We start from the raw sequence: 27,564 nt of genomic DNA on the forward strand, positions 1-27,564 counted from the left end.
CAACTGTATCAGGAACACTGCTGTGTGTGTGTGTGTGTGTGTGTGTGTGTGTGTGTGTGTGTGTGTGTGTGAGAGAGAGACTGTTTATAGTAAATCTATTCACAGCTCTAACCAAAAGGTTGGATGAAGTGAAGCCAGTGTGACCAGAAGTCTTTGTTTGTCCTGAGTGCTGCGGCATTTAGAGAGCGAGCCGGGACGATAAACTACACTTCACCCACTTCAGTCTGTCTCTCTCTCCCTCTCTCCCTCTCTCTCTCTCTCTCTCTCTCTCTCTCTCTCCCTCTCTCTGTCTCTCTCCCTCTCTCTCCCTCTCTCTCTCTCTCCCTCTCTCTCCCTCTCTCTCTCTCTCTCTTGTGGCCTCATATCACCCCTCTGTTTCCATCTTGTCTCTATCACTCTCCCTTTATCCACACACACAAACATACAGTACACACACACACATATACACACACACACACACACACACACACACACACACACACACAGCTGTTCTGGAAGCAGAAATAATGTCACTGGTTGAGTTAAACCTCAGTGGGCGGAGCCAAAGAACCTTGAATGGCAAAGAAGGAATTCTGGTCAAAATATAGAATAGAAAATATTATACATATAGCCTCTATATATGTGGTATATATGATGTAGTCTGGTATATGATGGTATGTAAAGCCCTTTGAAACTTGACTGTGATAAAGGGCTATCAGAGGAGGGGACTCGAGTCACATGACTTGGACTCGAGTCACAGTTTTAATTGCTTGAGACTTGACTTGATGCATGAAGAGAAGACTTGAGACTTGACTTGACTTGGGTTCTGGTGACTTGGGACTTGACTCTGACTTTGTACTCTGATGACTTGAAAAGGTTTCTAAAGTCTTGACTTGAGATCTTGTGTTTGTGTAAATGACTTAGATTGAAAGTGATGAGATTTGTTCCAGCAGACGACTGAATTTAAATTCTGTTTTCTGAATTTGTATGGAATGATTGAATTTATTGAAGTTGAAACTGATTATAGAAATCAAACTCATGATGCTCTCACCAAGTTTTTATCCTATTAAAACCATATTGCATTGAAAAGTCCTAGATATTTAGTTTTCTTTAAGATATTAAATTGATACTGGACTCTTGATTTGTTCTGACTTGACTTGCTGTTCTACATTTAGACTTGAGACTTGACATTAATGACTTGGACTTGACTTGGACTTGTCTTGGTAATCCACATTTAGACTTGGGACTGGACTTAAGAATTGTGCCTCAAGACTTGAGACTGACTAAAGTTGACTTGGTTGCACCTCTGAGGTCTATATAAATAAAACAAGACTAGACTAGACTAGGATGAAATGAAAGAGATTCAAAGGTTATAAAAAGTTTGAAGAAGTGATTTAAAGATGATACTGATGATGTCACACCTGCTGGTCCTGCAGCTACAGTAGGTGTGTGGAGGCTTTCTGTTGTGTCAATGTGTTTTCACCGTTACCTTCCGATAATTGCAGATCAATCGATGTGCTGATCAGCCTGAACAACGGACAGTCCTACATCTCCAGTCCCATCACCATCTACGCCACCACATGTGTGAGTGTGACCGACACAGAGGCACAAAACAAACTGCTTCTGAATCGGTTCTGTGTTGCTGAGGTGTTTGTGTATGGAAAGAGATTATAGTTGAATTGCATACATTTTAATTTGTCATGCTCATATTGAACGGATTCATAAAAACCTCATGTGATTGAGCTCTCTGAGGCACATTCAGATAGTTAGGAAAAGCAAACGAGCAAAGATTCAATCCAGCAACGTCAGAGAGCTGGATAGAGCTGCGACTACGAATAGTTTCCACCAGGTAGTTGAAGTTTTTGTCTCTCTACTTTTACTAGATATGTTTTTGTCGGGAAATTGTTGAAAGATTTGCACCAGAAATGCCTGAAACTGCGTTGTTGATGAATTGAATCTTTGCTCGTTTCAAGTTTCCCACGGTCGTGGAAATCCTGGAAAAGTTGTGGAATTGAGAAGTTTGTTTTCCAGGCCTGGAGAAGTTTTACAACATTTTAAAATATCATTAAACATTTTGGAAAAGTGATGAAATTTGTGAGACTCAAAATACATTTTCAACATAATAGCATTTGTAAAAAAAAAAAAAAAAAAAAGCTTTCTTCATTTTACCACAGTAAAGAATTAATGGAAAAGTTTTGGAATTAAATTTTAATGTAATACTGTAATAACACTCAATATCAAGTCATTGTATTCAATTTCAAATTACAATACAATGTTTGCAGGTAAGGTGTATGATATGTGTGTGTGTGTGTGTGCGTGTGTGTGTGTGTGTGTGTGTGTGTGTGTGTATGTGTGTGTGTGTGTGTGTGTGCTCTCCAGTCAGATGGGACCTGGGTGCTGTGGCTGCTGTTGGCTCTGTTACTGTTACTGGCTCTGGGCCTGCTGTGGTGGTTCTGGCCTCTCTGCTGCACTGTGGTGAGTCTGTGTGTGTGTGTGTGTGTGTGTGTGTGTGTGTGTGTGTGTGTGTGTGTGTGTGTGTGTGTGTTCTTGTACCTCAATGTCAGCCCTCGTGGATGCATGAGCCATAAATCTGTGCTATTCCTGAGCAGAGCGGGTGTACACCGACAGTTTAGATGTTTCCATTAGTACTGCACATTGTTTTTTATATTAAGATGATTATCATTAGTTGTAGACTAGATAATTATAGTAGTAATAGTTGTAGTATTACTGCTTCATACTGTGTCTTGTCTTGTCCTGCAGGTGATCAGAGACCCTCCTCCCTCTCGCCCTCCTCCTCCTCCTCCTCCTGTCATTGTGAGTAAACTTGTTTAAAATGTTTCTCACAAAATTAAATGTCAATATCAGGTCTAAACACTAAAACAAAACAACCGCTGTACCTGCTGCTCAAGACGACCAACTGACCTCAGGGTTCCTTCCTAAACAGGTCTGGAAAGTCTGGAAAAGTATTAAAAATGAATTTGATCATTTCCAGGTCTTGAATAGTTTGGGAATTTGAAAAAATTTCTGGAAAATGTTGGAAAATGTTGCGGTTCAGGTCCGATACACACATGATTCTAGCTTTTATGTTGTTGTAGAGCCACTTTGAGTCCACAGTTTTTGTTGATGTGAAGAATAATGTTCAGATAGAGGGACGCTCTTATTACCCAGCCGCTGTCAGCATGCATTATATCAAATACCCACCAAAATCAAATCCAGTCAAGAACATAGGGTCTGGGAAAAATATGGAATTTTAAAATGGAAACCGTGTAGGAACCCTGCCAATCATCTCACATATTCTGATATTTGTGGCTGTGAAGAACAATCTTCATCTATACAGTGATATGACCTAGTTAGCAGGGGCAAGATGTCTGTCTGCGTAAATCATATTGAACACCAGACAAAATCTTCAAAACAAATCAAGGTCTGGAAAAAGTATGGAATTTTTTAATTGAAAATGTGTAGGAACCCTGTAACCTTATCAAGACGTTACTGTATATGTCTGTAGGGTTGAGCACCACTGACAAGATATAATATAATAATAAATAATAATAAATCTTTATTTATATAGCACTTTTCTAAAACACAGTTTGATTTAGAAGTTGATACTGAATTTGTAAGTGTAATTTCCTCAGGCAGGGCGTTCCACAGTCTGGGGGCGTTAACTGAATATTTGATTATCTTTTGCTCATGTCCTTTATCTAAAAGTTCAGTGAAACTGTACTGTAGTTGTTATCAGTTGATGCTTTGTTATGCATGACAGTAGCACTTGTTGGAAGTAGGGTGACAACGATATATTAGTTATTTATATACTAGAATTTATAACCTCCTCCTCTCCTCTCTCCTCTCCTTGTCTCCTCTCCTCTCTCCTCTCCTTTCCTCTCCTCCTCTCCTCTCCTTTCCTCTCCTATTCTCCTCCTCTCCTCCTCTCCTCCTCTCTTCTCCTTGTCTCCTCTCCCCTCTCCTTGTCTCCTCTCCTCCTCTCTTCTCCTTGTCTCCTCTCCCCTCTCCTTGTCTCCTCTCCTCCTCTCCTCTCCTTTCCTCTCCTCCTCTCCTTGTCTCCTCTCCTCTCCTTTCCTCTCCTATTCTCCTCCTCTCCTCCTCTCTTCTCCTTGTCTCCTCTCCCCTCTCCTTGTCTCCTCTCCTCCTCTCCTCTCCTTTCCTCTCCTCCTCTCCTCATCTCCTCTCCTTGTCTCCTCTCCTCTCCTCCTCTCCTCTTCTCCTCTCCGTGTTTCCTCTCCTCTCTCCTCTCCTCTCCTTTCCTCTCCTATTCTCCTCCTCTCCTCCTCTCTTCCCCTTGTCTCCTCTCCCCTCTCCTTGTCTCCTCTCCTCCTCTCCTCTCCTCTCCTCTTCTCTCCTCTCCTCTCCTCTCCTTTCCTCTCCTCCTCTCCTCATCTCTCCTTGTCTCCTCTCCTCTCCTCTCCTCTCCTCTCCTCTCCTTTTGTCTCCTCCTCTCCTCTCCTCCTCTCCTCATCTTCTCTCCTTGTCTCCTCTCCTCTCCTCTCCTTTTGTCTCCTCCTCTCCTCTCCTCCTCTCCTCTTCTCCTCTCCTCTCTCCTCTCCTTTCCTTTCCTCTCTTCCTCTCCTCCTCTTCTCCTCTCCTCAAACACACAAACCACTCTCCAATTATAGTAGTGGGATCTGGCCGATATTAAATATCAGATATCAGCCTGTCATGTGGTCCACCTCTGATCTGATGGAGGCTCCTCCTGACCACAGATACAGAAAAACAGTCTGGACAACCTGACATGACTTTTGATATTCTTTGCACATTTTATTCATTCATTTAATTTAATTTAATTATTTAAATGTTCAGTTATGTTTGTGTAAATTAATTCTTCATTTAGAGGCAGTAAAGTCTCCCAGAGTTCCTCCACCAGTGAGCAGGTGTGGTGTCTCTCTGCCTTAAAGAGCTGCTGACACTAACAGAATCTCATCAGTCTGGTTTCAGACTGATGAGATTCAACTTTTATTTTTTGGCATGAAAATTGTGAAATTTAAAACTTCTAACTGTGTTTGTTGTGTTGAAGGAGCCGGAGGAAGAGACTTTACCCAAACACAGATGGCCGACAGTCGACGCCTCTTACTATGGAGGCAGAGGAGCTGGAGGAATCAAACGCATGGAGGTGAAGGAAAATACAATATAAATACAATATAAATACAAAGCAGAGCCAGCTGTGAGCGGCAGTCACATAGGACTTCATTAGTCAAGTGTTTATCAAGCAATGTGAATGAAAAAATATATATACACTTTTGGAAAGAATACTCATAAGGTCATATGAAATGTGCTTAATGATGTAATGATGTTTCTTTTGTCATTTTTTTTCAACTTTATTCATTTATTTATTTATGTATTCATCCGTTCATTCATTCAATCATTTATTTATTTATTCATTCATTTGTTTATTGATTTATTTATCTATTTAAGAAAAAAAAGGAAAGAAAAATCATTGCTTGATGTTTGTCATCTGAAATCTCTAAACATAAACAATCCAGTCTGTGAAAGCATCAACATTTTGTCAGTGAATGACTGAACTTTTGGTTGCATCCTTTAAAGAAGAACCATTGTTTAATTTTTTGTTATTAATCATTTTGTAAGTGATGGGGTCCAATTTTTCAAAATGGCGGGTATCTCATTTTGGAGAAAAACTCAACAATAATTTGTGTCTCTATGATGTATAGTATTTTTTTTTTTTTTTTTACTAAAACACAGAAAGGCAAACTTCCACTTATTTAGTGACTGAGCAGGAAGGGATTCAGTGTTGCTCACATCGTCTACTGTGGAAATCAAACCTGCGACCTTCTGGTTACAGTTCAGTGTCTCTAACCACTAGACCACCATGTCTTCTGTCACATCTGTCATATCTGTCATACCTGTCATATCTGTCATACGTGTCATATCTGTCATACCTGTCATATCTGTCATACCTGTCCTTTCTACCTGTGCAGGTGCGCTGGGGGGAGAAGGGCTCGACGGAGGAGGGGGCGCGGCTGGAGAAAGCCAAAAACGCCGTGGTCACCATGCCAGAGGAGGTGGAGGAGCCCATCTTACCCCGACCGCCCCCCCGCCCCGCTCCGGTCTGCACCCCCCCACCACAGTCCAAATGGTACACTCCTATCAAGGTGAGACACAACATAATGTTTCCCTTAATGATATGCCTGCAGGGTGGACGTCCTGTGGGATTCATCAAACCTGACAGCAGAGTTTCATTTGGGAAAATTAATCCACAGTCTCAGTTAGTGTGGATGGGACTCTCTACTCTGCTGCAGCTCCACTTAGTGATTTAGGCTGATGAGACAGGGGGATTTTCACATAAACATCTTGCCTAGTGCAGCTTTAAAGGAGATTTCATGCCTCCTAAAAGGATTTCATGTGGTTGGTTTCAATCGGTTTCAATGGAGAATTTAAAGAAATATAGTATGAATGCTGTTTGGAAAGTACGGAGCCCCTAAAGTCCCGAAAGGTGATATTTCTTTGTCTTGTGCGCACAAGATAATAATTTGTTCCCACAAGATAATTAACTTGTGCGCACAAAATAAAAAAAATATCACCTTTCGGGACTTTAGGGGCTCCGTAGGAAAGCCTTTTCCATCCAGTCAGGAACAATCTATGGGAGGAATTTGGAAGAATAAACTGTTAGAATTCAACTGGTGTTTTACTTTTAAAATTGTTTTTTAATAATTAAAATTTAATTACAATTGTTTGTAATTAAATTGTTTTTTTGAAGAGGGTGGCAGCATAAAATGAAATTAAAACACAGGTAATATTTTTGGACTAAGCAATGGTTAACCTGTTTATTGAGCAAAAGCTATAGGGCAATTTATCAAGCAGCAAATGCAAATATGGTAGAAAACAACTAAAAAGAATTTGTTAATCACACCAAGTTTTAAGTCTTGCTCTGTAAATTCTCTTCTTCTTTTAGTAATTTAATAGAAATACATCAAACAGTTCTTCAGAGCCCAGAGGGATAAGGAGGAAGTGAATTAAAAAGATTAAATTATAAAGACATTATTAAGACGTTGGGTTGTACAGGTTCACTTTAAACTATGATCCTAAGCTACTTTTAACCATATTTTAACTGCTTTGTTTGAGTCTTAACTTTTCTCTGTCACTGCTGTCCCTTCACACACACACACACACACACACACACACTCAGACACACACACACGTTTGCACAAGCTTCATCCTGGGATATTCTTGTCTATCTTTCTTTCATCTGTCTTTATATCTTCTGTTTTCTGTAAAGCACTTAGCAACAAACCTGTTTTTTTTTTTTAATATATATATATGTGTTTATTGATTTTTGATTCAGAAAACATTATGATTGCGTTGAAGCAACACACATCAACAAAAACAACAATTAAAAAAGGTACAAAAAAAAAAACAGAGCATCTCGGCTCACAGACTCACACATTCAACCAGGCAAGTGACTCAGGAGTTACATAAAATAAAAAATAAAAATAACAAATAGCGAAATAGCAGGTATCTACGCAAGAGGATTAGGGCCACATGTGAAAAATGTATTTGAGTTCTGACTTTAAAGTCAGAATTCTGACTTTAATCTCAGAATTCTGAGTTTAAAGTCAGAATTCTGAGAAAAAAGAATTCAGTCAGAATTCTGACTTTATTCTCAGAATTCTGACTTTAAACTCAGAATTTTTTTTCACCTGACTTTTTTTTTTCTTTTTTTTTCACCTGACAAAACCTTTTTTTTTTTTTTTTCACCTGACAACTTTTTTTTTTGGTGGCCCTAATCCTCTTCCGTAGATATCACACAGGTCCATACTACATAAACCCTCTTATAAGAATAGCAGAGATATCTAAACCAATATATGACATAAAAGGCTCCCAAGTTCTACGAAATACATTGTCTTTGCAATGTAACATGCATGTCAAATAGTCCAGTGATACATACTCAAGTCTGACCTTATGCCAATATGTTTTAGATGGAACTTTGTCTGTTATCCAGTTCAAAAGAATGCATTTTCTTGCACAGAATGTGCATTTTGCAGAGTTTACAAACCTGTTTGTTAAAAGTGTTTTTAGAACTAAATCTGACTTGACTTGATTTGACCTTCAGGGGCGTTTTGATGCTCTGCTGGCCGTTCTGAGGCGGCAGTACGACAGAGTGGCGATCATGAGGCCGACTCAGCAGGACAAGGTGAGACGGTCTGCGGTTCCTTAAAACAGTGGTTCTCAACGTGGGGTCCGGGGGCCACCAGGGGTCCTTGAGGGGGTTCCAGGGGGTCCCCGGCAAATTGATGAATTGTTAAACTTCACCAGTATTTCATTTACAAGAAGTTAACACAATTAGAGAATGTAGAAGAATGACTGTTTCATAGCTTTACTGTTAGGCTATCTCTCTTCCGTCATGGGATTCTGGACAAAATCGTATCTGACAATAAAAATATTCTCAGATTTGAGTCCGAGAGACAAAATCTCATCAAATGGGGGTCCGTGGCTCTAATATGTACTACATTTGGGGTCCTTGATGTGAAAAAGGTTGAGAATCACTGCCTTAAAACACTCAAACTCTGAGTCACATGACTGATCACTGACAGTGAGACGGGCATTACTGCAGAATAATCAGTCAAGACGACCACACAGACAGGAAGCTCACTGCACATTATCCTGCTTATTACACTGCTGCTGACCAAAGACATTCATCATTTGACACCAAATATTGATTTAAAATAATCTGATTACAACCTCTCATTTACTAACTTCCAGCAAAAAACTGGACTGTCTGCAGTAGTAGGAGTATAAGGTCTTTTTGGCACCAAGTGTCACCAATTAATTTGATTAGAAATCTACAAAATGGACCGGACTTCTTGACTGCGGAGTGATGTGATTAGAAATAACAGAAACAGCAGAAACAACAGAAACAACAGAAACAACAGAAATAACAGAAACAACAGAAACAACAGAAATAACAGAAATAGCAGAAACAACAGAAATAACAGAAATAACAGAAACAACAGAAATAACAGAAATAACAGAAACAACAGAAACAACAGAAATAACAGAAATAACAGAAACAACAGAAACAACAGAAATAACAGAAACAGCAGAAACAACAGAAATAACAGAAACAACAGAAATAACAGAAATAACAGAAACAGCAGAAACAGCAGAAACAACAGAAATAACAGAAATAACAAACAACAGAAACAACAGAAATAACAGAAACAACAGAAACAGCAGAGCTCACAAAGCCTTCATTGGCCAGTCAGAACTGAATATTTAACAAAGCTGTGTAGTAATACAGATTATCCGGATTATCACCCTGTTGGGGCTTATTTTGCAATAGCTGGCTCACTGTACTTCATTTATTTAACAAGTGGAAGTCTTATTCAATAAGAAATGTATGTGAATCAAGTTGTGACACAAACAAGCTCTCTAAAACAGCGCTGAGGAAACAAACAGCTCCTTCATCTCCAACTACAAACTGCAGCTGCAGCACTGAAAATAACTGGACTGTTTTCTGGTCTGATCTGAGTTTCTGGGACAGAAAACCTTCTGCTCTGCTTCCTGACTCCATGACAGCAGCCGCTCTGACCGGACAAATCTCTTCACACAAAGTCTTCACACACAGACTTTGCTACAGTCATTTTGGGGGAGTTGGTGTTGCAAAGTGAATTGGAGGCAATCTCAATCTTTTTTATTTCTTGACACTATTAGGCAGCTTTGCACTCATTGCACTGATTTGGATTCCTCTGATTTTGATACACGGAGAGAAAAAGAGAGAGAGGGAGAGTGTGTGTGTGCATGTGTGTGTGTGTGTGTGTGTGTGTGTGTTCTGCTTGATAAGGCAGAACAGCTTTTCTGAGGCTGATTATTCTAATCAGCTCAGAATTATTGTAAATGTCAACACCGCACTGTGTTTCAGAATCATTTACACAATATGTCATCAAATACAGCTCCGAATTGATATGGGGCCTCTAATCTGTTTTTTTTTCTCCACAATTTACATTGATAGATTGCTGATTTTGATGAAAATTTGGAGGGATGAAGCATCTTGTCACTGATTGGCCAAAGAGATGCCTGCATCATTTGTAGAGGCTCTGTTTAATTATGAATGATGCTGTTGGCCAATTAGGAGATGAAATTGGCATGAGATCGCTAGTACTTCACTTGCTGAGATAAATGGAAATCAAATTGAACAGATAACTGCTGTTGCTTGTGCTGCATTTTACTTCATTCTATTTAAAGACTCTGAAAATGGCAGTTTATGTCAGTGATTCTCAACCTTTTTCATGTCAAGGGCCCCTAATTTAGTCCACATTAGGGCCACGGACCCCCATTTAATGAGATTTTGTTTCTTAGACCCAAATCTGAGAATATTTTTATTGTTAGATATGATTTTGTCCAGAATTCCAAGACTATCTGTATTGTAGGTAGAGAGATAACAGAGAAACTAAAACAGTCATTCTTCTTCATTCTGTAATTGCCTTAACTTCTTGTAAATGGAATAATGGTGAAGTTTAACAATTCATCAGTTTGCTGGGGACCCCCTGGAACCCCCTCAAGGACCCCTGGTGGTCCCCGGAACCCCATGTTGAGAAACACTGGTTTATGGAATGAGCTCCATTCTTGAGAAGAGGTTTTACTGCTGTGAACAGCCAAATCTAACTGTGATGTCTGTCTTTTGTTGTCGTCGTCCACAGGGCCGCTGCATCAACTTCACCAGAGTCCAGAGTCACTAGACTGCAAACATGGAGACTCAGAGAGAGAGAGAGAGAGAGAGAGAGAGAGAGAGAGAGAGAGAGAGAGAGAGAGAGAGAGAGAGAGAGAGATCAGGACTCAACATGAAACCTGATATGAGCAGTACATTTCTCTGGGAGTGATGGAGCTACAGAACACGATGCGTTGAAATAACACAGACTGAGAAATTGCACTGATCCACAGCAAATACACATATGAGAGCGATGAAAAATGACTCATGTGAAAGTCGTGTTAACATCATAAAGACCGGTGGGACTCGGCGGTCTAAGAGAAAGACAAGTTGTCAGTTGAGGTGGTAAATATAACAATAACTGCTGTTTCCTTGCATGATTTAGAAAAACAGAAACTGGGTCTTAGAAAACCCATGGGGGGACATTTTTATTCTGATTTATTTCAATTCTAAAATTCAAAACAGCCTTAATGTTAAAGGAAAAATCCACCCTAAAACACTGTTAAAAAAAAACAGCTGTTAGCGATGTCTGTCTCCATTCAGTAGTTTGTTGTTGTTTCTCTTCTTGGTGGATAACCGGCCAATCGTAGACGAGGTGACATCACCTCCAGATGTTTCCAGCAGCTCCAGTGGAGTTTGATATGAGAAAATGTTTCAGGATGTAAAACCTCAGCGGTAAACGTCAGGTTTTGGTGTCAGTCCCTCAGAATCAAAGAGCGAGGGCTTCTTTCTAGAGCCGCCATTTTGCACCGAGAGACGTTCAACAATCATACAGGGAGAGATCCATTGTAGAAGAGGAAGAGAGACCAGTTTCTCCACCCACAGGAGCAGGAGAGAGACCAGAATGCAATGCAGCAGAGAGACAGGCTGGGGTTTGAGTAAGAGGAGGAACTCTCACTTTTTCTTGACTAGCTTTCTTGCTATCGCTATCGCTCTCTCCACCTACATGTAAAACCCACAGCTGAATGCAGCAAGTTCAGGCCCGTTCTCTGCGGGTTGTCGAAAGGCATTCTGGGAAATGTAGGAAATCACTGAGTGAAGTAGAAGAAGTAGAGGCAGGTTGAGGAAAATAGGTTCGCCAAAAAAGACAATTTTACTTCATCACAAAATGCATTAAACATCACAAATTGATGTATAACAGTGTAAAAGGATGCAGGTGTGGATTTTTCCTTTAAAGGTTACTATTAACACATCGTTACATGTAACATAAGGTCATTCCACAAATTCTCATATGTGTGCTCAGGGACAAGACAACTGGTTTTATTTCAACACACTACTTTTTTTTTGTTTTTTTACTATCACGGCTGTGTAAATCTTCCTTTGTGCCTTTGACATCAACATTACTCTTCTGAATTCACAACAATATGAATCATTGTCAACTTTACAGACAGGACTCTTAAAAACTGTTTCTGGATGATCTAGGACTGCTGAATTAATCCTCAGCAAATTATATTTTCAAAGAAGGAAAGGATAAACCGCTGAGTCAGGCGGTTATTTAGATCCATATTTATCCAAAGAGCAAAAGGAAAATGTGATTATGAAGTCAACAGTTGTCCTAAAATAAGGAAAAGTTGCCTGTGTCCTTCAATAAATTCATTATACTAGAAACATACATTAGCCAAGTGTTGTGTTGAATGTACTGCACAGGTGAATTGCGTCACCTCAACAGTTTCCACAGCTTTATTCCTGTTTTTGGCCAAAGATGATCGACAAGTGCAGACAGAGATGAATGTCTGAATTCACTGTAGCAGTTATTGTAAATAAACGTCTTTATATTCTGGTGTTGTTATTGCCTCTGTTTCTCTTTCTCTGCAATCTCTAACTCTCTCCTTCTCGGTCTGCAGTCTGAAGCAGGAATGTTGGACTGCAGGCAGGTGGGAAGAATAGAAACACACAGTAGTTTAATAGATTCCTCTTTATTTATAAAATGCGGTTGTCTTTCCCAGTAACAAGTTACATGCAACTACTGCCAAATCTACCCTCTTGACTTTTGACCTGTCCTCTGTGTGGTTCAGCAATATTGTAAAAAAAAAAGAAAAGAAAGAAAGAAAACGTTTGTGCTTGTGTTATAACATGATTGAAGCATTTGTCATGTGACTTTATTGACTAGTTACATAGTATACATGTATTCAGAACCATTTGAGGAAAAATTATGTTGAAAACAATTATGTTGACAAGATGAGACTATCATACTGAGAAAGAAAACATATTATCATTGAGAAAGGAAAGATATTGTCACTGTAAATAAGAATTTGAATTGTGAATTCTGAATTGACTTGCCCAGTTAAATCAAGGGCAAATAACTAAATGAATATTGTACAATATATAATCATGAACATATTCAATCAAGAGAACCTCGCACTGCTTGGTGCTTGTTCGGCAGAAACACTGTAACACTATGACAAAAATAGAGATAAAAAATAACTAAAACGCGGAATAAAACAAAAAGTAACCAGGAAATGAAAAGCGAGCGGGGTACAAACTCACAGGCTCCCGTACAAATCATATACTTTCAGTTTGTTAGGGAAGCGCATGTAGATATGTTTTTTTCGCGTGTTTGGCAGCCTCGTCATGAATGAACACTTATTTAATTCTGCTTATTATACGTCCCCGCTATAAACAACACGTAAATATCAATTAATATATGATAATTATAAGGCTAACAGGCTGTAAGCATCGCTAGCCAGTCAGCTAGCTGTACCCCGCAAGTCCCCGGATGTTGGTGTGTAGCCGGGGCGGGTGGTTTGTGTGGACGCGGAGCGGAGGCTGGGATCCAGCTGCCAGCCGGGGATAATGTTTCTGCTTCATTTTATCAACATGGGGTGTTTTTACGTCGGTTGATAGCCGTCCGGATATGGCCGAACTACCTAATCGAACACATCGATAGCCGATCTGCAACAAATGGTACGTTTAAAACCCGTTTCTTGTGTGATATCTATAAAGTCACCAGCTAGCTTCATAATAACGTCTGTTAACGTTAGCGCTAGCTTCAGTCTAGCCTTCACAAAAGTAATGTGACCCCGATACCGCTCTGTCACACACACACACACACACACAGGCCGATGAAGTCTGTGTGTGTTTGCTATTATTAACATTATATTTAAAGACAAGAGAGAGAGAGATAACAGCCGCTGCACTGAAGCGTCACATGTTGTTGTGGTTTTCGTGGTGCAATGCAGCAGTAAACCAAGTTGACTTTTCAACGCTAGCTTGAGGATGAATGAGTCGACAAGCCCCATTTCTCATACAGAATATATCATCATCATTTCATTCAAAGACTTATTTAAACGTCTGAAATGAGTTTAATCGACACTTGACGCCCTGAAAGATAATGATTAAGAGTTGTACTTTCCCCAAAACGAGCCATTCATCAGATTTTGTGTTGTACTTTCAATTTTAAACAGAAAACTTGATGATGCATTTATGCTAATATTGTTTTCCTCTGTTGTTATGGCTGCTGTTGTGTGCCTTCTCTGTCTGTTTGAGAGCAGTTTTATCCTTTTACCATGCCACAAAGCACTGTGGATTGACTGTGTAGATTCATGTCAGTCATCCAGGTAGTAAGATGTCAAAAAAATAAAAAAAATAAAAACAAAATCCACTGCATTCATCTGAGAGACTTCATCAGAAACATTGTTAACTCTTCATTTTAAGTCCAGTGGATTTTGTTGTTATTTTTTTTATGACACTGAATTGAATCCACCAGTCACAATAATGCACACACACTCTCATTCACACACATTCATATACTCATCACATTTAATAATACTGATTAAAAACATCTATAGCTAATAAATAAATTCTGAATTCTTAATTGGGCTGAATGGACCGATTGCTGCTTACCAGAGGAGGCAGGACTCAAGTCACATGACATGGAGTCAAGTCAGACTCCAGTCACAGTTTGAATCTCTTGAGACTTCACTTGATGCATGAAGGGAAGACTTGAGACTCGACTCTTCTTGGGTTCTGGTGACTTGGGACTCGACTCTGACTTGTACTTTGATGACTTTAAAAAGGTTTCTAAAGTCTTGACTTGAGATCTTGTGTTTGTGTAAATGACTCAGATTGAAAGTGATGAGATTTGTTCCAGCAGACGACTGAATTTAAATTCTGTTTTCTGAATTTGTATGGAATGACTGAATTTATTGAAGGTGAAACTAATTATAGAAATCAAACTCATGATGCTCTTACCAAGTTTTTATCCTATTAAAACCATATTGCATTGAAAAGTCCTAGATATTTAGTTTTCCTTAAGATATTAAATTGATACTGGACTCTTGATTTGTTCTGACTTGACTTGCTGTTCATTTAGACTTGGAACTTGACTTGAGACTTGTGACTCGAGCAAAGGTGACTTGGTCTCACCTCTGCTGCTCACTAACAGTGTTTCCCCTCCCCCCCACACAGCCTTAACCCCGCAGCTTGCCTTGCACCACAGCGGAGGACAAGATGCTGCTGAAGATGCCCCAGAAGCTGCTGAAGACGGCTCACTACATGGAGCTGGGCAGCTACCAGCACTGGCCAGTGCTGATTCCCCAGAGGATCCGGCTGTACACCTACGAACAAATCCCCCTCTTCCTCAAAGAAAACCCCTACATCACAGACGGCTACAGGGCGCACCTGCCCTCCAAACTCTGCCTCAAGAGGTAACAACATTAATAATAGACCTACATTTTATTTATAAAGACAAACTGGTGCCAGGAGCCAAATATGGAAATATTTCACTTACAGAGGTGACAAAGATGAACCAACCAGCATCTAAACTCTATTAGAGCTGCAACGATTAATCGATTAGTTGTCAATTATTAAATTAATTAAGAAAAATAAGTCAATTCTCTGATTCCAGCTTCTTAAATGTGAATATTTTCTGGTTTCTTTACTCCTCTATGACAGTAAACTGAATATCTTTGGGTTGTGGACAAAACAAGACATTTGAGGACGTCATCTTGGGCTTTGGGAAACACTGATCCACATTTTTCACCATTTTCTGACGTTTTATAGACCAAACAACTAATCGATTAATCGAGAAAATAATCGACAGATTAATCGACAATGAAAATAATCGTTGCAGCCCTAAACTCTATGTGGAAAAGCTGATACTAAGCTGACCAGGTCAAATGTCTCAGGTGTCGACGAAGAAGAAGACACGGCGAAACGTTGCTGTTGTGCGGATCAGCTTTTTACCGATCTGATTTGTTTATGTGTGTATTTCCTCCTCTTCCTCTGCAGTATCTTCATCCTGTCCAATGAGACGGTGAACATCTGGAGCCACCTGCTGGGCTTCCTGCTCTTCTTCTCTCTGGGAGTCAACGATGTGTCCTCGGTGCTGCCGGCCTCTGGGGCGCACAGGGAGGACTACGTCATCTATGCTATAGGGCTCTTCTGCTTCCAGGTACACTTATCTGGGAGTGTGTGTGTGTGTCTGTGTGTGTGTGTGTCTATATGTGTGTGTGTGGTGTGAAGACTGATTCTTTTAACTTACTTGATTCCTTCATTCCAACACTTTTAAAAACTCACTTGTTCCGTAAGCACTTTGTTTTGTAATGTGTGTTTGCCTTCTATGCAGTTTTACTATTTTTATTTTGTTATTTTCTGCTTTTCTGTTTCTAACTTTCTTTTTTATTTCTATTGCTAATGTTTTCATTGTACAGCACCTTGTAACTCCGGTTTCGAAAGGCACTTTATAAATAAAGTTTACTTACTTACTTACTAATGAATCAATTCAGGACCAGTTCATTTGATTCACCTTTGTAAAAATGACAGTTTTATACACCGATAACACTTTGGATAAGAAGTAAGGCAGGTCCAGCACCAAAGTGGACGGTCCAGTCACAGGTTTTAGGCTGATCCAAGTAGCCGAAATGTAAACAACAATGGCGGCGATAGACTATGGCAGCATTGAAATGTCTTTTGTTATTTAAAAATTCGAAGGTGTAAATGCATTAAAAGAAGAACAAATAACTGGACTGAAGACTTTTCGGGGGAAGATGCTTTCGCTGCTCTTCCTTGGTTCTTGGTCGCGGAATGAAAAATGGCGGAACATGTTCTCATCTATACTGTCTCAAAATCTGAATGGGATCTCTGTGGATGAAGTCCATGTCACATACAAATGGTAAATGTTGCACCCATGTGCTAAAGCTGCGTTACCCTCTTTACCAGTTAACCTCGTGATTTAAGGTCACAAGGTTAACTGGTTTAAGCATTTAGTATAAAGCAGGACGGCAAAGTCCCAGAGTGGTGTTGTTTTTTTTACAGTGTGATCAACTCACTCAGTACAGGCAGGCACTACATAAACTAAATGCATGCGGCAAATAAAAAGCGCACTGGAACAAAGGAACACTACATTAATCCAAACCCAAACCGGATGTATTTCATTTCCCAACTCCAGCAAGAGAAAATAGATTGTAACGTAAGATTTTTGCTCTGTGCGTTCAAACACTCAAAGAAAATAAGGCAAATGAAGTACAGACATGATTGAGTTTATTAAAAAAAACACGATCAAATATGAAACTGACCTAGTCCCAAAGTGCGAATCCGAACTAACGATGTCTAATACAGCAGCTGAGCTACCAACCCGTACATTAGCAACTGAATTACTGAACAAACTGAACAAATGCAGCAGGTACAGTGTTACACTGACACCATGAAGCAGTGTGTTGTTTGGGTGTCACGTAATGAAGAGAAGGAATGAACAAGGAAGTTTGAGAATTTGTGAGTTTGTTGCAGCGACTGCGGTTGATTAAGCCCATTATCTGTACTATAGGAGAGAGTGTGTGTGGTTTTTTGCTTCGTAAATAATGATTAATGTTGTCTTCATCACTTGGGAGAGTGTGTGTGTGTGTTTTTTTGTGTGTCTTGCCTTCATTGTGTAGTTACTAGTTTATCATGAGGGTCTGTATATGTGAAGCATCCTCTCTCAGCCTTGTGTGGCGTCACAAACACAAACTGATTCCTGCAGGTTTACGTTTCCTGCCACAGGTGCTTTGCCTCTTCGTCTCTACCTGCCCAGGTGTGTAAGCTGTGTGTAGGGTTAGCTGTTGTGATGATGAGGTATACTGCGTTACAAAGAGATGAAATAGACGTGTTTGTGTAGCCCAGTGACTGTTATTGGCTGACTCACTGTACGATGCAGCAGCTGTGTTTAACTTCTGTTTGTTACATCTGTGTGTGTGTGTGTTTTGTGTAGCTAGGTGTGTAGCACCTGATAGTGTAATGACAGCCAGATAATGTAATAAAGTGTTGTGATAAAATGGATCAGAATATGATAAAACCATAAATAACATCACATGATCACATTAATAGACTATTTTTTTAACCTCAAAGGGGAGTTTAACATGTTTTTAGCTGATGAAGTAATAATAATATTGACTAATAATGTATTGACTTGAGTTATTCATTTCTTCTTGTTCTTAGTTTATTATATTATCAGTCATTATCATGACATCATCAGTAAAAAGAAAATAGGTTACACCCCTTGTGAAATAATGTAAGTAGTGTAATAATAGTGTAATTATTAATGTAATAATGTGTTATCAGAAGTTATTGCATTATGTGTCAGTTATTATTTATTTATTCAGTTTCACTCAGTAGAGTCTTGACTTTATTCCCTGGTGTAACGTCATGATTTAAGACAATTAAAAAAGTTGAATAATCTTCGAAAGTCAAAGTAAAATATGCTTTTCTTAAATTTCTATATTAATTACACAGGATATCAATTTAAAAACATGTTGTTTTTCTTGTGTATGACACTGGTGAAGAGCCCTTGAAATATTTTTAGTGCACCTCTAGTTCTACAACGTCTATTATATTTTCATCAATATAGTATTTTGATAATTTGTCCATTTAATTCTTCCTTTTCACAGCGTTGTCTCATGGGACAGCGTAGTACTGGTGACAGTTGTAGAGGAGGAGGTGAAACATTAGAAGTCAGATTAACATTAACATCAAGATCAGAAGTACAAAGTACAAAGGTACTTGTACCAAGTACAAAAATAACTTAAAGTAACACTTTAAGTAACACAAACAGCCTCTGTTTCACTGCACCAGGTGGATTTTGACTTTGTAGACAAAATCTAATCAACCAGAAGTATTTTGAAATTGTGAGAATATGGTTGAAATCAATATCATGATAATCATAAGGATTTTTCTCGATATCAATATATATCACGATATGGTTCATGTATGCAAAATCACGTTAAATAATCAAACTAATGTTCATCTCATTGAACCGAATGGTAATGTTAGGTGTGATATCAAACAAAACAGAAATATTCAAATAATATTCCTACCATACCTCATTTTATGAGAGTTTTTAAGTAAAATTTGCTTGTCATCATCAATTCAGACAGCAGAAATGTGTGTCACGATATTAAAATATCTTCATATCATCACAATATGATTCCACTGAAAGACGATAAACGATAATATTGAATTATCGCCCAGCCCTACCATAAATCATTAAGTTCATGCATTACACTTACAAAAAAATAAAGATGTACTTGATGAAATTTATATTCCCCTACATTAAAGAAAAGCTCTTAATAACATGAAAAACGTATTTGTGTTTGACGTTGTGAATACAAAAAGTGAGTCTCACATCACGTCCCAGTGTGTAACGGCTCTGTGTGTTTGTGTGTGTGTGTGTGTGTGTTCCTCCCAGGTGTGTATGCTGTGTTCGGTGGGGTATCACCTGTTCTCCTGCCACCGGTCGGAGAAGACTTGCCGCCGCTGGCTGGCGCTCGACTACGCAGGAATCTCTGTGGGCATCCTGGGCTGCTACGTCCCGGGGATCTTCTACGCCTTCTACTGCAACACTGTGAGTCTCTTCACTGTGTTCAGCCAAACACCCATACTCACAGAACAAAATACATCGTGGTCTGGTGCCTATGTTGCTGTAGATGGGGGTATATTTTAGGGCTGCAACTAACGATTAAACTGTCGATTATTTTCTCGATTAATCGATTAGTTGTTTGGTCTATAAAATGTCAGAAAACGGTGAAAAATGTGGATCAGTGTTTCCCAAAGCCCAAGATGACGTCCTCAAATGTCTTGTTTTGTCCACAACCCAAATATATTCAGTTTACTGTCATAGAGGAGGAAAGAAACCAGAAAATATTCACATTTAAGAAGCTGGAATCAGAGAATTTTGACTTATTTTTCTTTAAAAAATTACTCAAACCGATTAATCGATTATCAAAATAGTTGGCGATTAATTTAATAGTTGACAACTAATCGATTAATAGATGAATCGTTGCAGCTCTACTGATGTTCACCATGTTTTTGAACAGATCTGGTCTGCTGCAGGTTTAGCTTTGCAAAACGTCCCAACATCATTGAAAAAAACAATTTTAGGCAACCCGGGAGATTTAGGCATGAACACACAGGCTGATAATGTATATATCCTGTTTATTATTATTTTAATGTACTGTTTATTGCAGCTTCAATTCGAGGAAACAATACCATCTTTACTAACGTATAATCTTACTAGGGATGTGCATGACAGGCCAAAATGATTTTCTAATGATTTATGGCTATTGAGAGAGAACCTGAAATCCCCTGCACCTCTAAGCTACTCTAATGTAGTGTACAGGGCAATTAAATAGCCACCAGATGGCAGTGTGAACCATATCGTTGCAGCTCTAGTATATTTTGTTACTGTTTTCTGTCTGTACATCAATTTGTTCTTATTTTGCTCTCATTTTTTCTTATTTTTTTCTTCTTCCTTCTATACATTTTGTAGAGCCATCTAGTGGTCATTAGGGATGGGAGGATATAAGATTTTGTCTTTTATCGCAATAAAAACACTCAAGATAATTTTATCTCGGTGAATTTCCATAATCGGGAGTATTGTGAATATCCTCACAAGAGCGTGAATATCCTCAAAACAAGTTATTCATTCACTGTGCATTTACAACACATAACTAATTGAACCATGTGAATGCTTGGATATCAGGTTGATAGGTAGATTATTTTTATTAGGTAGATTAGATAGGTAGATTTTTTTCTCTCATTGTGATTACCTGCTGGGTGTTGGCGAGAGTCTGAATCTGTCCTTGTTTGTTTTTCACTAAAAAGGATGTTCACAAAAAAAAAGATATGTGTCCTATGATGCAATAAAAATATTTGTTTCTTAACAAAATGTAAGGTAAAGTGATTCCAGTATCCCAAAGTGGATTCCAGTCCACTTTGGGCTCTGGGAACTTGTGATGGGCATTTGTCATTATTTTTTCAGTTTATAGACTAAATGCTTAATCGAGAAAATAATCGATAGGTTAATTGTTAACGAAAATAATCGTTAGTCGCAGCCATACTCACAGTAAAGAAGGCCTTCAAGGGTATTATGGCTGTCAAAGAGACACATGAACTGCCTGAAAACTTTGAGTCAGAGTTGTGTGCATTTGTAAGATTGAAAAAAAAACCAAGAGAAAAAAAAAAACGAGAAATAGTTAATTAGTTCCCTGCTCACCACAAGACTCGGCTTTATGGGAATTATCATGTTTGTTGGAATACTTATTTGACCAATCAGATTGTTAGGCTGAAACAGAAACAAAAAAAACAAAATTTAACCTTTTTTAGTTGTATTTAATTTTTGTTATTTATCTTTTTATTCCCCCTCTCCTCTTCTTGCTATCTCCCCTCTCCATCCTCCCCTCACCTTCTTCCCTTCTCCTTACAATCTTTTCCCTCCTCTTCTCTCCTCCTCATCTCCTTCCCACCCTCCTCTGACTGTCTCTCTCCTTTACTTTCTTATTTTATCTCTTTCTTTCTATTTCTCTGCCCCACCTCCTCTCCCCCCTCCTTCCCTCCCTCCCTCTGTATATCCACTCTGTCTCTGTCTGTTCCCCCTTGCTGTAGTTCTGGCGGCAGGTCTACCTGGTGACAGTGCTGTCCCTGATCCTGGCGGTCTTCTGCGCTCAGGTCCACCCTCGTTACCTCAGCAACGACTGGCGCCGGCTGCGGACGGCCATCTTCTGCTGCGTGGCCGGCTGCAGCGTGATCCCCGCCTGCCACTGGGTCTGGATGAACGGGGGATTCACCTCAGACGTCGTCCAGGTCAGGACACCGGCCAGCAGGTCTAGATAATATGGCGGTTGTTAGTCGATGAGCAGGGTGTCGTGTCCTAAAGCTGCGGTGTGGAAGTTGAGTCGGTCAGGGTCCCGCCCCAGCACCTGTCACTCATCTTGATGATGTCATCTAACCCAGTGATTCTCAACCTTTTTCATATCAAGGACCCCTAATTTAGTCCACATCAGAGCCACGGGCCCCCATTTGATGAGATTTTGTCTCTCTGACCCAAATCTGAGATTATTATTGTTAGATAGGATTTTGTCCAGAATTCCATGACTGTCTGTATTGTAGGTAGAGAGATAACAGAGAAACTATGATCAGAACAGTCATTCCTCTACACTCTGTAATTGTGTTCACGTTCTTCTAAATGAAATAATGGTGAAGTTTAACAATTCATCAATTTGCTGGGGACCCCTGGAACCCCCTCAAGGACCCCTGGTGGTCCCCGGACCCCACGCTGAGAACCACTGGTCTAACCTGAGGCTAACCAGCAGCGTAAAGCCTCCACAGGAGCTGAAGAAGCAGATGGAGAACACAGACGATTTGCAGTAAAAAAAGCAATGCTGATATTCACTGTGTTTTTGAACAGATCTGGTCTGATGCAGGTTTTGCTTTGCAAATCGTCCCAACATCATTGAAAAACCAATTTTAGGCAAACAAGGAGACTTAGGCATGAACACACAGGCTGATAATGTATATATCCTGTTTATTTATTATTATTTTAATGTATATAGTAGCTTTAATTTGAGGATTTACTAGGAATTACCGTCTTTACTAACGTGTAATCTTACTAGGGATGTACAGTACATGGCAGGCTGCTCTAGTGTATGGGGCAAATAAATGGCCACCAGATGGCAGTGTGAACCATATACTGATTACCACTCACACTGTAGGTTTTCATAACCTACAGCACCATATTTGTGTGTCTATACACTGTGTAAAAGAAAAAAAAATTAAATGCGACCCTGGCATGTTATTTGTTATTTAAACGTTTAGACATGCGTGACTAGTCGAATATTCGAAAACTATCTTACTTTACTTTTTTTTTTTATACCTCTATATATAGTATTTTGCAACTTTGGTAAGAAAAATGTCGTACAAATGATTGTTATTGTAGTGGTTTTAGTGCAAAATTTTCACAGCAGGTTATACCGACAAAACGGAGCCAACTTTTTCCCACTGACTGTGTTCTGTGTCATCATGTGAACCCTGTTGATGTGTGTGTGCAGCTGTTCCTGCCTCGTATGATGGTGATGTACCTGATAGCTGGATCTGCCTTCCTGTTCTACGTCACCAAGGTCCCTGAACGCTACTTCCCCGGTGAGTCTCTCTCTCTCTCTCTCTCTCTCTCTCTCTCTCTCTCTCTGCAGGGTTCTGGAAAGTCTGGAAAAGTATTAAGAATGAATTTGATCATTTCCAGGTCTTGAATAGTTTGGGAATTTGAAAAAATGTCTGGAAAAGTATGGAAAATGTTGTGGTTCAGGTCTGATACACACATAATTCTAGCTTTTATGTTGTTGTAGAGACACTTTGAGTCCACAGTGTTTGTTGATGTGAAGAATAATGTTCAGATAGAGGGACGCTCTTATTACCCAGCCGCTGTCAGCATGCATTATATCAAATACCCACCAAAATCAAATCCAGTCAAGAACATAGGGTCTGGGAAAAATATGGAATTTTAAAATGGAAACCGTGTAGGAACCCTGCCAATCATCTCACATATTCTGATATTTGTCTCTGTGAAGAACAATCTTCATCTATACAGTGATATGACCTAGTTAGCAGGGGCAAGATGTCTATCTACGTAAATCACATTGAACACCAGACAAAATCTTCAAAACAAATCAAGGTCTTGAAAAAGTATGGAATTTTTTAATTGAAAATGTGTAGGAACCCTGTCTCTGTCTGTCTGTCTGTCTGTCTCTCTCTCTCTCTCTCTTCTGTTCTCTTTTTTCTCCTCTTCCTCTCTCTGTGTGTTCAAGCCTGATCCCTGCTGCTTTCTGGATTGTTAAACCTACTGAAATACTCTTTTGTCGGAGATTTTGATATAAAAGCTGACAGTATGTACGGCCGGCCCAATTGTCATTTTACAGGCTTAGTATACTCTTTGTGATATCCGAAAGACACTGGAATACTCGTTCTCAGTAATAGGCCTACTCGTTCAAAATAATAATGTTAAAAAACATTTCTTTACGACTCATTGCAACCAAATCCTCAAAACCTGAAGCGCAGGTTAATTATTGCGGTTCAAAGTACATCCAGTGAGACTTTGTATCGATAACGTTGCAGGTGACAGACAGCCAGCATGAATGAATGTGCTTTCCTGTTACAATGTAATGTAGTGTAATGTAATGTAATGTAATCTGTTTCCCTCTCCTCTCTTAGGCCAGCTGAACTACCTGGGCGCCAGCCACCAGGTATGGCATGTGCTGGTGGTTTTAATGTTTTATTGGTGGCACCAGACCGCTGTATACATCATGCACTTCAGACACAGCCAGTCCTGCCCGGCCCACACCAGCAGAGGCTAGCACTGAAACTCTGAAACACTGAAACTGATTAAAGAAGTATTATGTGAAGGCTAGCGGTAGGCTAACAGCTAGGTGACTGATAAGCAGCTAATGGTTAGCAGACACCAACTCTCCAGCTGGGGAAAGCTGCCATGCAGCTGATGTCTGGCATTCAAAGGCTTCTTACCAATTAGCTGCTGATTAGAAGCTGCTGCCTAATTATCAGGCAACTAGTAACAAGCAGAGGATCCTGACTATTAGCTGCCAAGCTGTGACAGGTAATCACAGCACAGTATTGGCTAGCTATTAGTTACCACCTAGTCACTGGTTACTGCAGAGCCGCTGGTAGCCTCTGACCAGCTGTTGAGGACCAGTATCCTTAGATCTTTTACATGGTTTGTCTGTCAACCAGTACTTATTGGCTAACAGTGGCTAGGAGCTAAGATGCAAACATTTTTTATCACAAAAGGCTAGCAGACCAGTGCCTGGACTGGCTAGCACTCTGTGGCTGTTGGCTAGCAGCTAGCAGAGCCACCAAGAGGCTGGTTCAATCCTCACAGACTGTGGTCCGGTGTCACCAGACCGCACCGGTTCTCCTAACGACATGAAAATACGGCATACAAGACTCTGAGATGGATCACAAGCTTTGGACCGGCCCATGGAGCAGGAGCTTCAGTTCCTCCATGTAGAAACAGCCAGAGCTTTGCAGTTTTGTTCGACTCCTGGCTGTCGCTACATGACCGGGGATTCGAGGCCAGCTGATTTTTAGATTTCCGGGCATCTGAATCTCTCTACTTTGGTGTTATGGAGGGCGATGTTACATATTTGCTGTCAATTCTTTTTTAGCTCAAATAGAGAAGTGGCAGAGACTGGACCAGAGTGGAACCTGGCCAAACCTTTTCTATCAATCAGGGACGTGGATTTTCTTGTTTGTCAGGACTTCAGGGGTTATTTGGACATAAAATCTCATTCATTTCTAACTGGAAATTACTTTCCCTGATTTTTCTGTGTTCCTGAACACATCCCTCCCGGAGCAGTGGCTCTGGATTCAGCTGGAGGGTAAGTAGAAGCAAGTTTCCAGCAGGATCTTTCCAATGAAACTAAATAGCCTGTGTGAACAATTATTTTTTTTAGTATTTTTGTTTTATCCAAGGGTTTCTACACAAGTGTAGAAAGTATGAAATGTCAAGGTCCACTATGGAAAACAAAAAAAAAGTTTAAAAAAACAACAACTGTAAATTCACCACCGCACTGTGAATTGCCCATCGCTATGCCTCTAATTATTGGTACATTTGAAACCAATAGTTAAAGGTGTAAAACAATGAATGATCAATCTGCAGTAGGTAATAAAGTGCAGAACTGAAAAACAGAAAATATGTAGTAACCCTATAGGCCGCTGTGTATTCTGTTCTCTACAATACTTGAAAGGTTTTGTGGCATTTTCTCTGTTATGCTCTGAGTCTGGAACAAATCTCCTGACAAGTATGGAAAAAGTACTTTGATGACCCTTTACAGCGTGTTAAAGCTGCACTAGGCAAGATGTTTCTGTGAAAATACACCTGTCTCATCAAGTCCCATCCACACTAACTGAGATGTAGATTCACCATATTTCCTCTAATTCTTATTACTGGGATGTCTTCAGTATGGGAAATCTTATCTGCACACAAGAAGTGACAAATCGAAATTTAAAGGTCCCATATGGTGTAAAGCAGGACTCCCCTTGCCTCTGTGATGATAAAGGAGTTGGATGGTCTATCTAAACATGGTGAAAGTATCAAAACACACGGTCGCCAACTAAATCCACACAATCCATATTAGAAAAGCGAGCCTCTAAACGAGCCGTTTGGACTTCTGTAACTTTGTGGCGTCACAAAGGTTCGCTCATTATCATTTTTGTAAGAAATAATAGACTAACAAAGTGTTTTTTTCAAAGCGGTTGAGCGGTTGTCATTGTTTATTACCGGAGAGTTTTCCCTACCTGTAGCTGCCGGGCCGCGGCATCTCACGTTTCACTCTTGAAACGGTTAGCCAATCGGAACAGAGGGGTCGTTAATATTAATGAGCCTTAAAGACACGGCGACAGAAACAGCCTGTTCTTGGTAAGGTTCAGAGAGATGCTGGAAAATGAACGTGTAAAAATGGATTGAGAGTGTTTTTGGTACATGACACCACACACACAGCTTTAAATGGACCTCAAGACACAAAATAAAACTCTGGGAAGTGTAAAATATGGGACCTTTAAGAGCAAAATCCACAAGTGTTTAGGAGACACTTTTTTGGATTTTGCTCTTAAGTTTCTTAAGTGAGCGCTGCGTCTGGAGAAAGCTGGACTCGCTGACCCTCTTCACCTCCACCAGACACCAAGAAGACAAAATGTAGCTCGGTTTACTGACATCATGTTACAGGATCTCTGGGTAGTGAAGTCCTCAAAATTCAAACAGTTACCTCTCGCTGCCACTTGGGGCGCCAACGTGTGAATTTGCCTAGTGGAGCTTTAACTTATGGAAAAGTACCATAAGGACACAATAATACTATGGCACTAAATGTGATAAAACTGTAACACAGTTGTGGATAAGAAGCAACAGGTTGTACTAGCTTGGTATTATTGTGTATTTGACATGGTTACATATATTAACATGATGTTAATATGCTGAAATAAAGCCTCTCTGTAAAGGGTTTCAAGTACTTTAACAGGTGTTTTTCACAGTACACTTTGGGACGGGTTCAGTTCCATCTTTTATCGTATGTGTTTTTGTTTTTTTTTATATAAACTCAATCATGTCTGCACTTCGTTTGCCTTATTTTCTTTGTGTGTTTGAGCGTACAGATCAAAAACCTGCTGTTACAATCTGTTTCCACTGTTGGGGAAATGAAATAGATTCAGTTTGTGTTTGTTCATGAAGAAACAAAAAACGACCGGTATCAAACTATCATCCTTACTGTCACACCACAAGGCCAGTATCATTAACTGTATTTTTTTAAATATTAAATGTTTTTTTTTAATTATTATCATGTTTTTGAATAGTGTGAGCAATGCATTAATTCAGGCTGTGAGCACTGATGCTGCAGATCGCACAGCTGGGAAACGTACTGTACAAGTGCTGAGAGAACTGTCTGTATTTTGCCTTTGTGTGTTTTACTTCTGATTTCTGAACATGGCCTTTTGATTTCCATCATTTGGTTGATTTATTTTAAATGACCTCTCATGATTGTTTTTATCCTGTTTGCTTGTTAGTGTTTGTCTTTCATATTGTGTGTATGGTAAAAAGGTTTCAAAGCACGGTGAACCGCTGTTTTTGAATGCTGGCACTGACTTATAAGGTGTATTATATTGATTTC

At 39.6% G+C, this 27,564-nt stretch overlaps 2 protein-coding genes across 2 annotated transcripts in view; both read left to right on the plus strand.

Moving 5' to 3' along the window:
* LOC139655207 (anthrax toxin receptor 2-like) overlaps positions 1-10,682 on the plus strand; it is a gene marked incomplete at its 5' end in the record, with an annotated part of 12,415 nt that extends 1,733 nt beyond the window's left edge. Inside the window, 7 exons of the mRNA XM_071532555.1 lie at positions 1,485-1,563; positions 2,359-2,454; positions 2,740-2,793; positions 5,006-5,101; positions 5,925-6,098; positions 8,057-8,137; positions 10,644-10,682. Coding sequence (XP_071388656.1) covers positions 1,485-1,563; positions 2,359-2,454; positions 2,740-2,793; positions 5,006-5,101; positions 5,925-6,098; positions 8,057-8,137; positions 10,644-10,682 — 619 coding nt within the window. The remainder of the gene's footprint in view (positions 1-1,484; positions 1,564-2,358; positions 2,455-2,739; positions 2,794-5,005; positions 5,102-5,924; positions 6,099-8,056; positions 8,138-10,643) is intronic.
* A 2,733-nt stretch (positions 10,683-13,415) lies between these two features.
* LOC139655208 (progestin and adipoQ receptor family member 3-like) lies at positions 13,416-27,564 on the plus strand. Its single transcript, XM_071532556.1, has 7 exons — positions 13,416-13,555; positions 15,059-15,297; positions 15,881-16,043; positions 19,311-19,466; positions 21,506-21,703; positions 22,948-23,038; positions 24,104-27,564. Exons 2-7 carry the CDS (start codon positions 15,101-15,103, stop codon positions 24,244-24,246), a joined length of 948 nt encoding a protein of 315 aa, XP_071388657.1. The 5' UTR covers positions 13,416-13,555; positions 15,059-15,100; the 3' UTR covers positions 24,247-27,564.

Source organism: Centroberyx affinis, unplaced genomic scaffold (assembly GCF_046629955.1).
Source record: "Centroberyx affinis isolate AG114_WGS23_722 - 3 ecotype Tasmania unplaced genomic scaffold, CSIRO-AGI_Caff_v1 ptg002209l_1, whole genome shotgun sequence".
NCBI lineage: Eukaryota > Metazoa > Chordata > Actinopteri > Beryciformes > Berycidae > Centroberyx > Centroberyx affinis.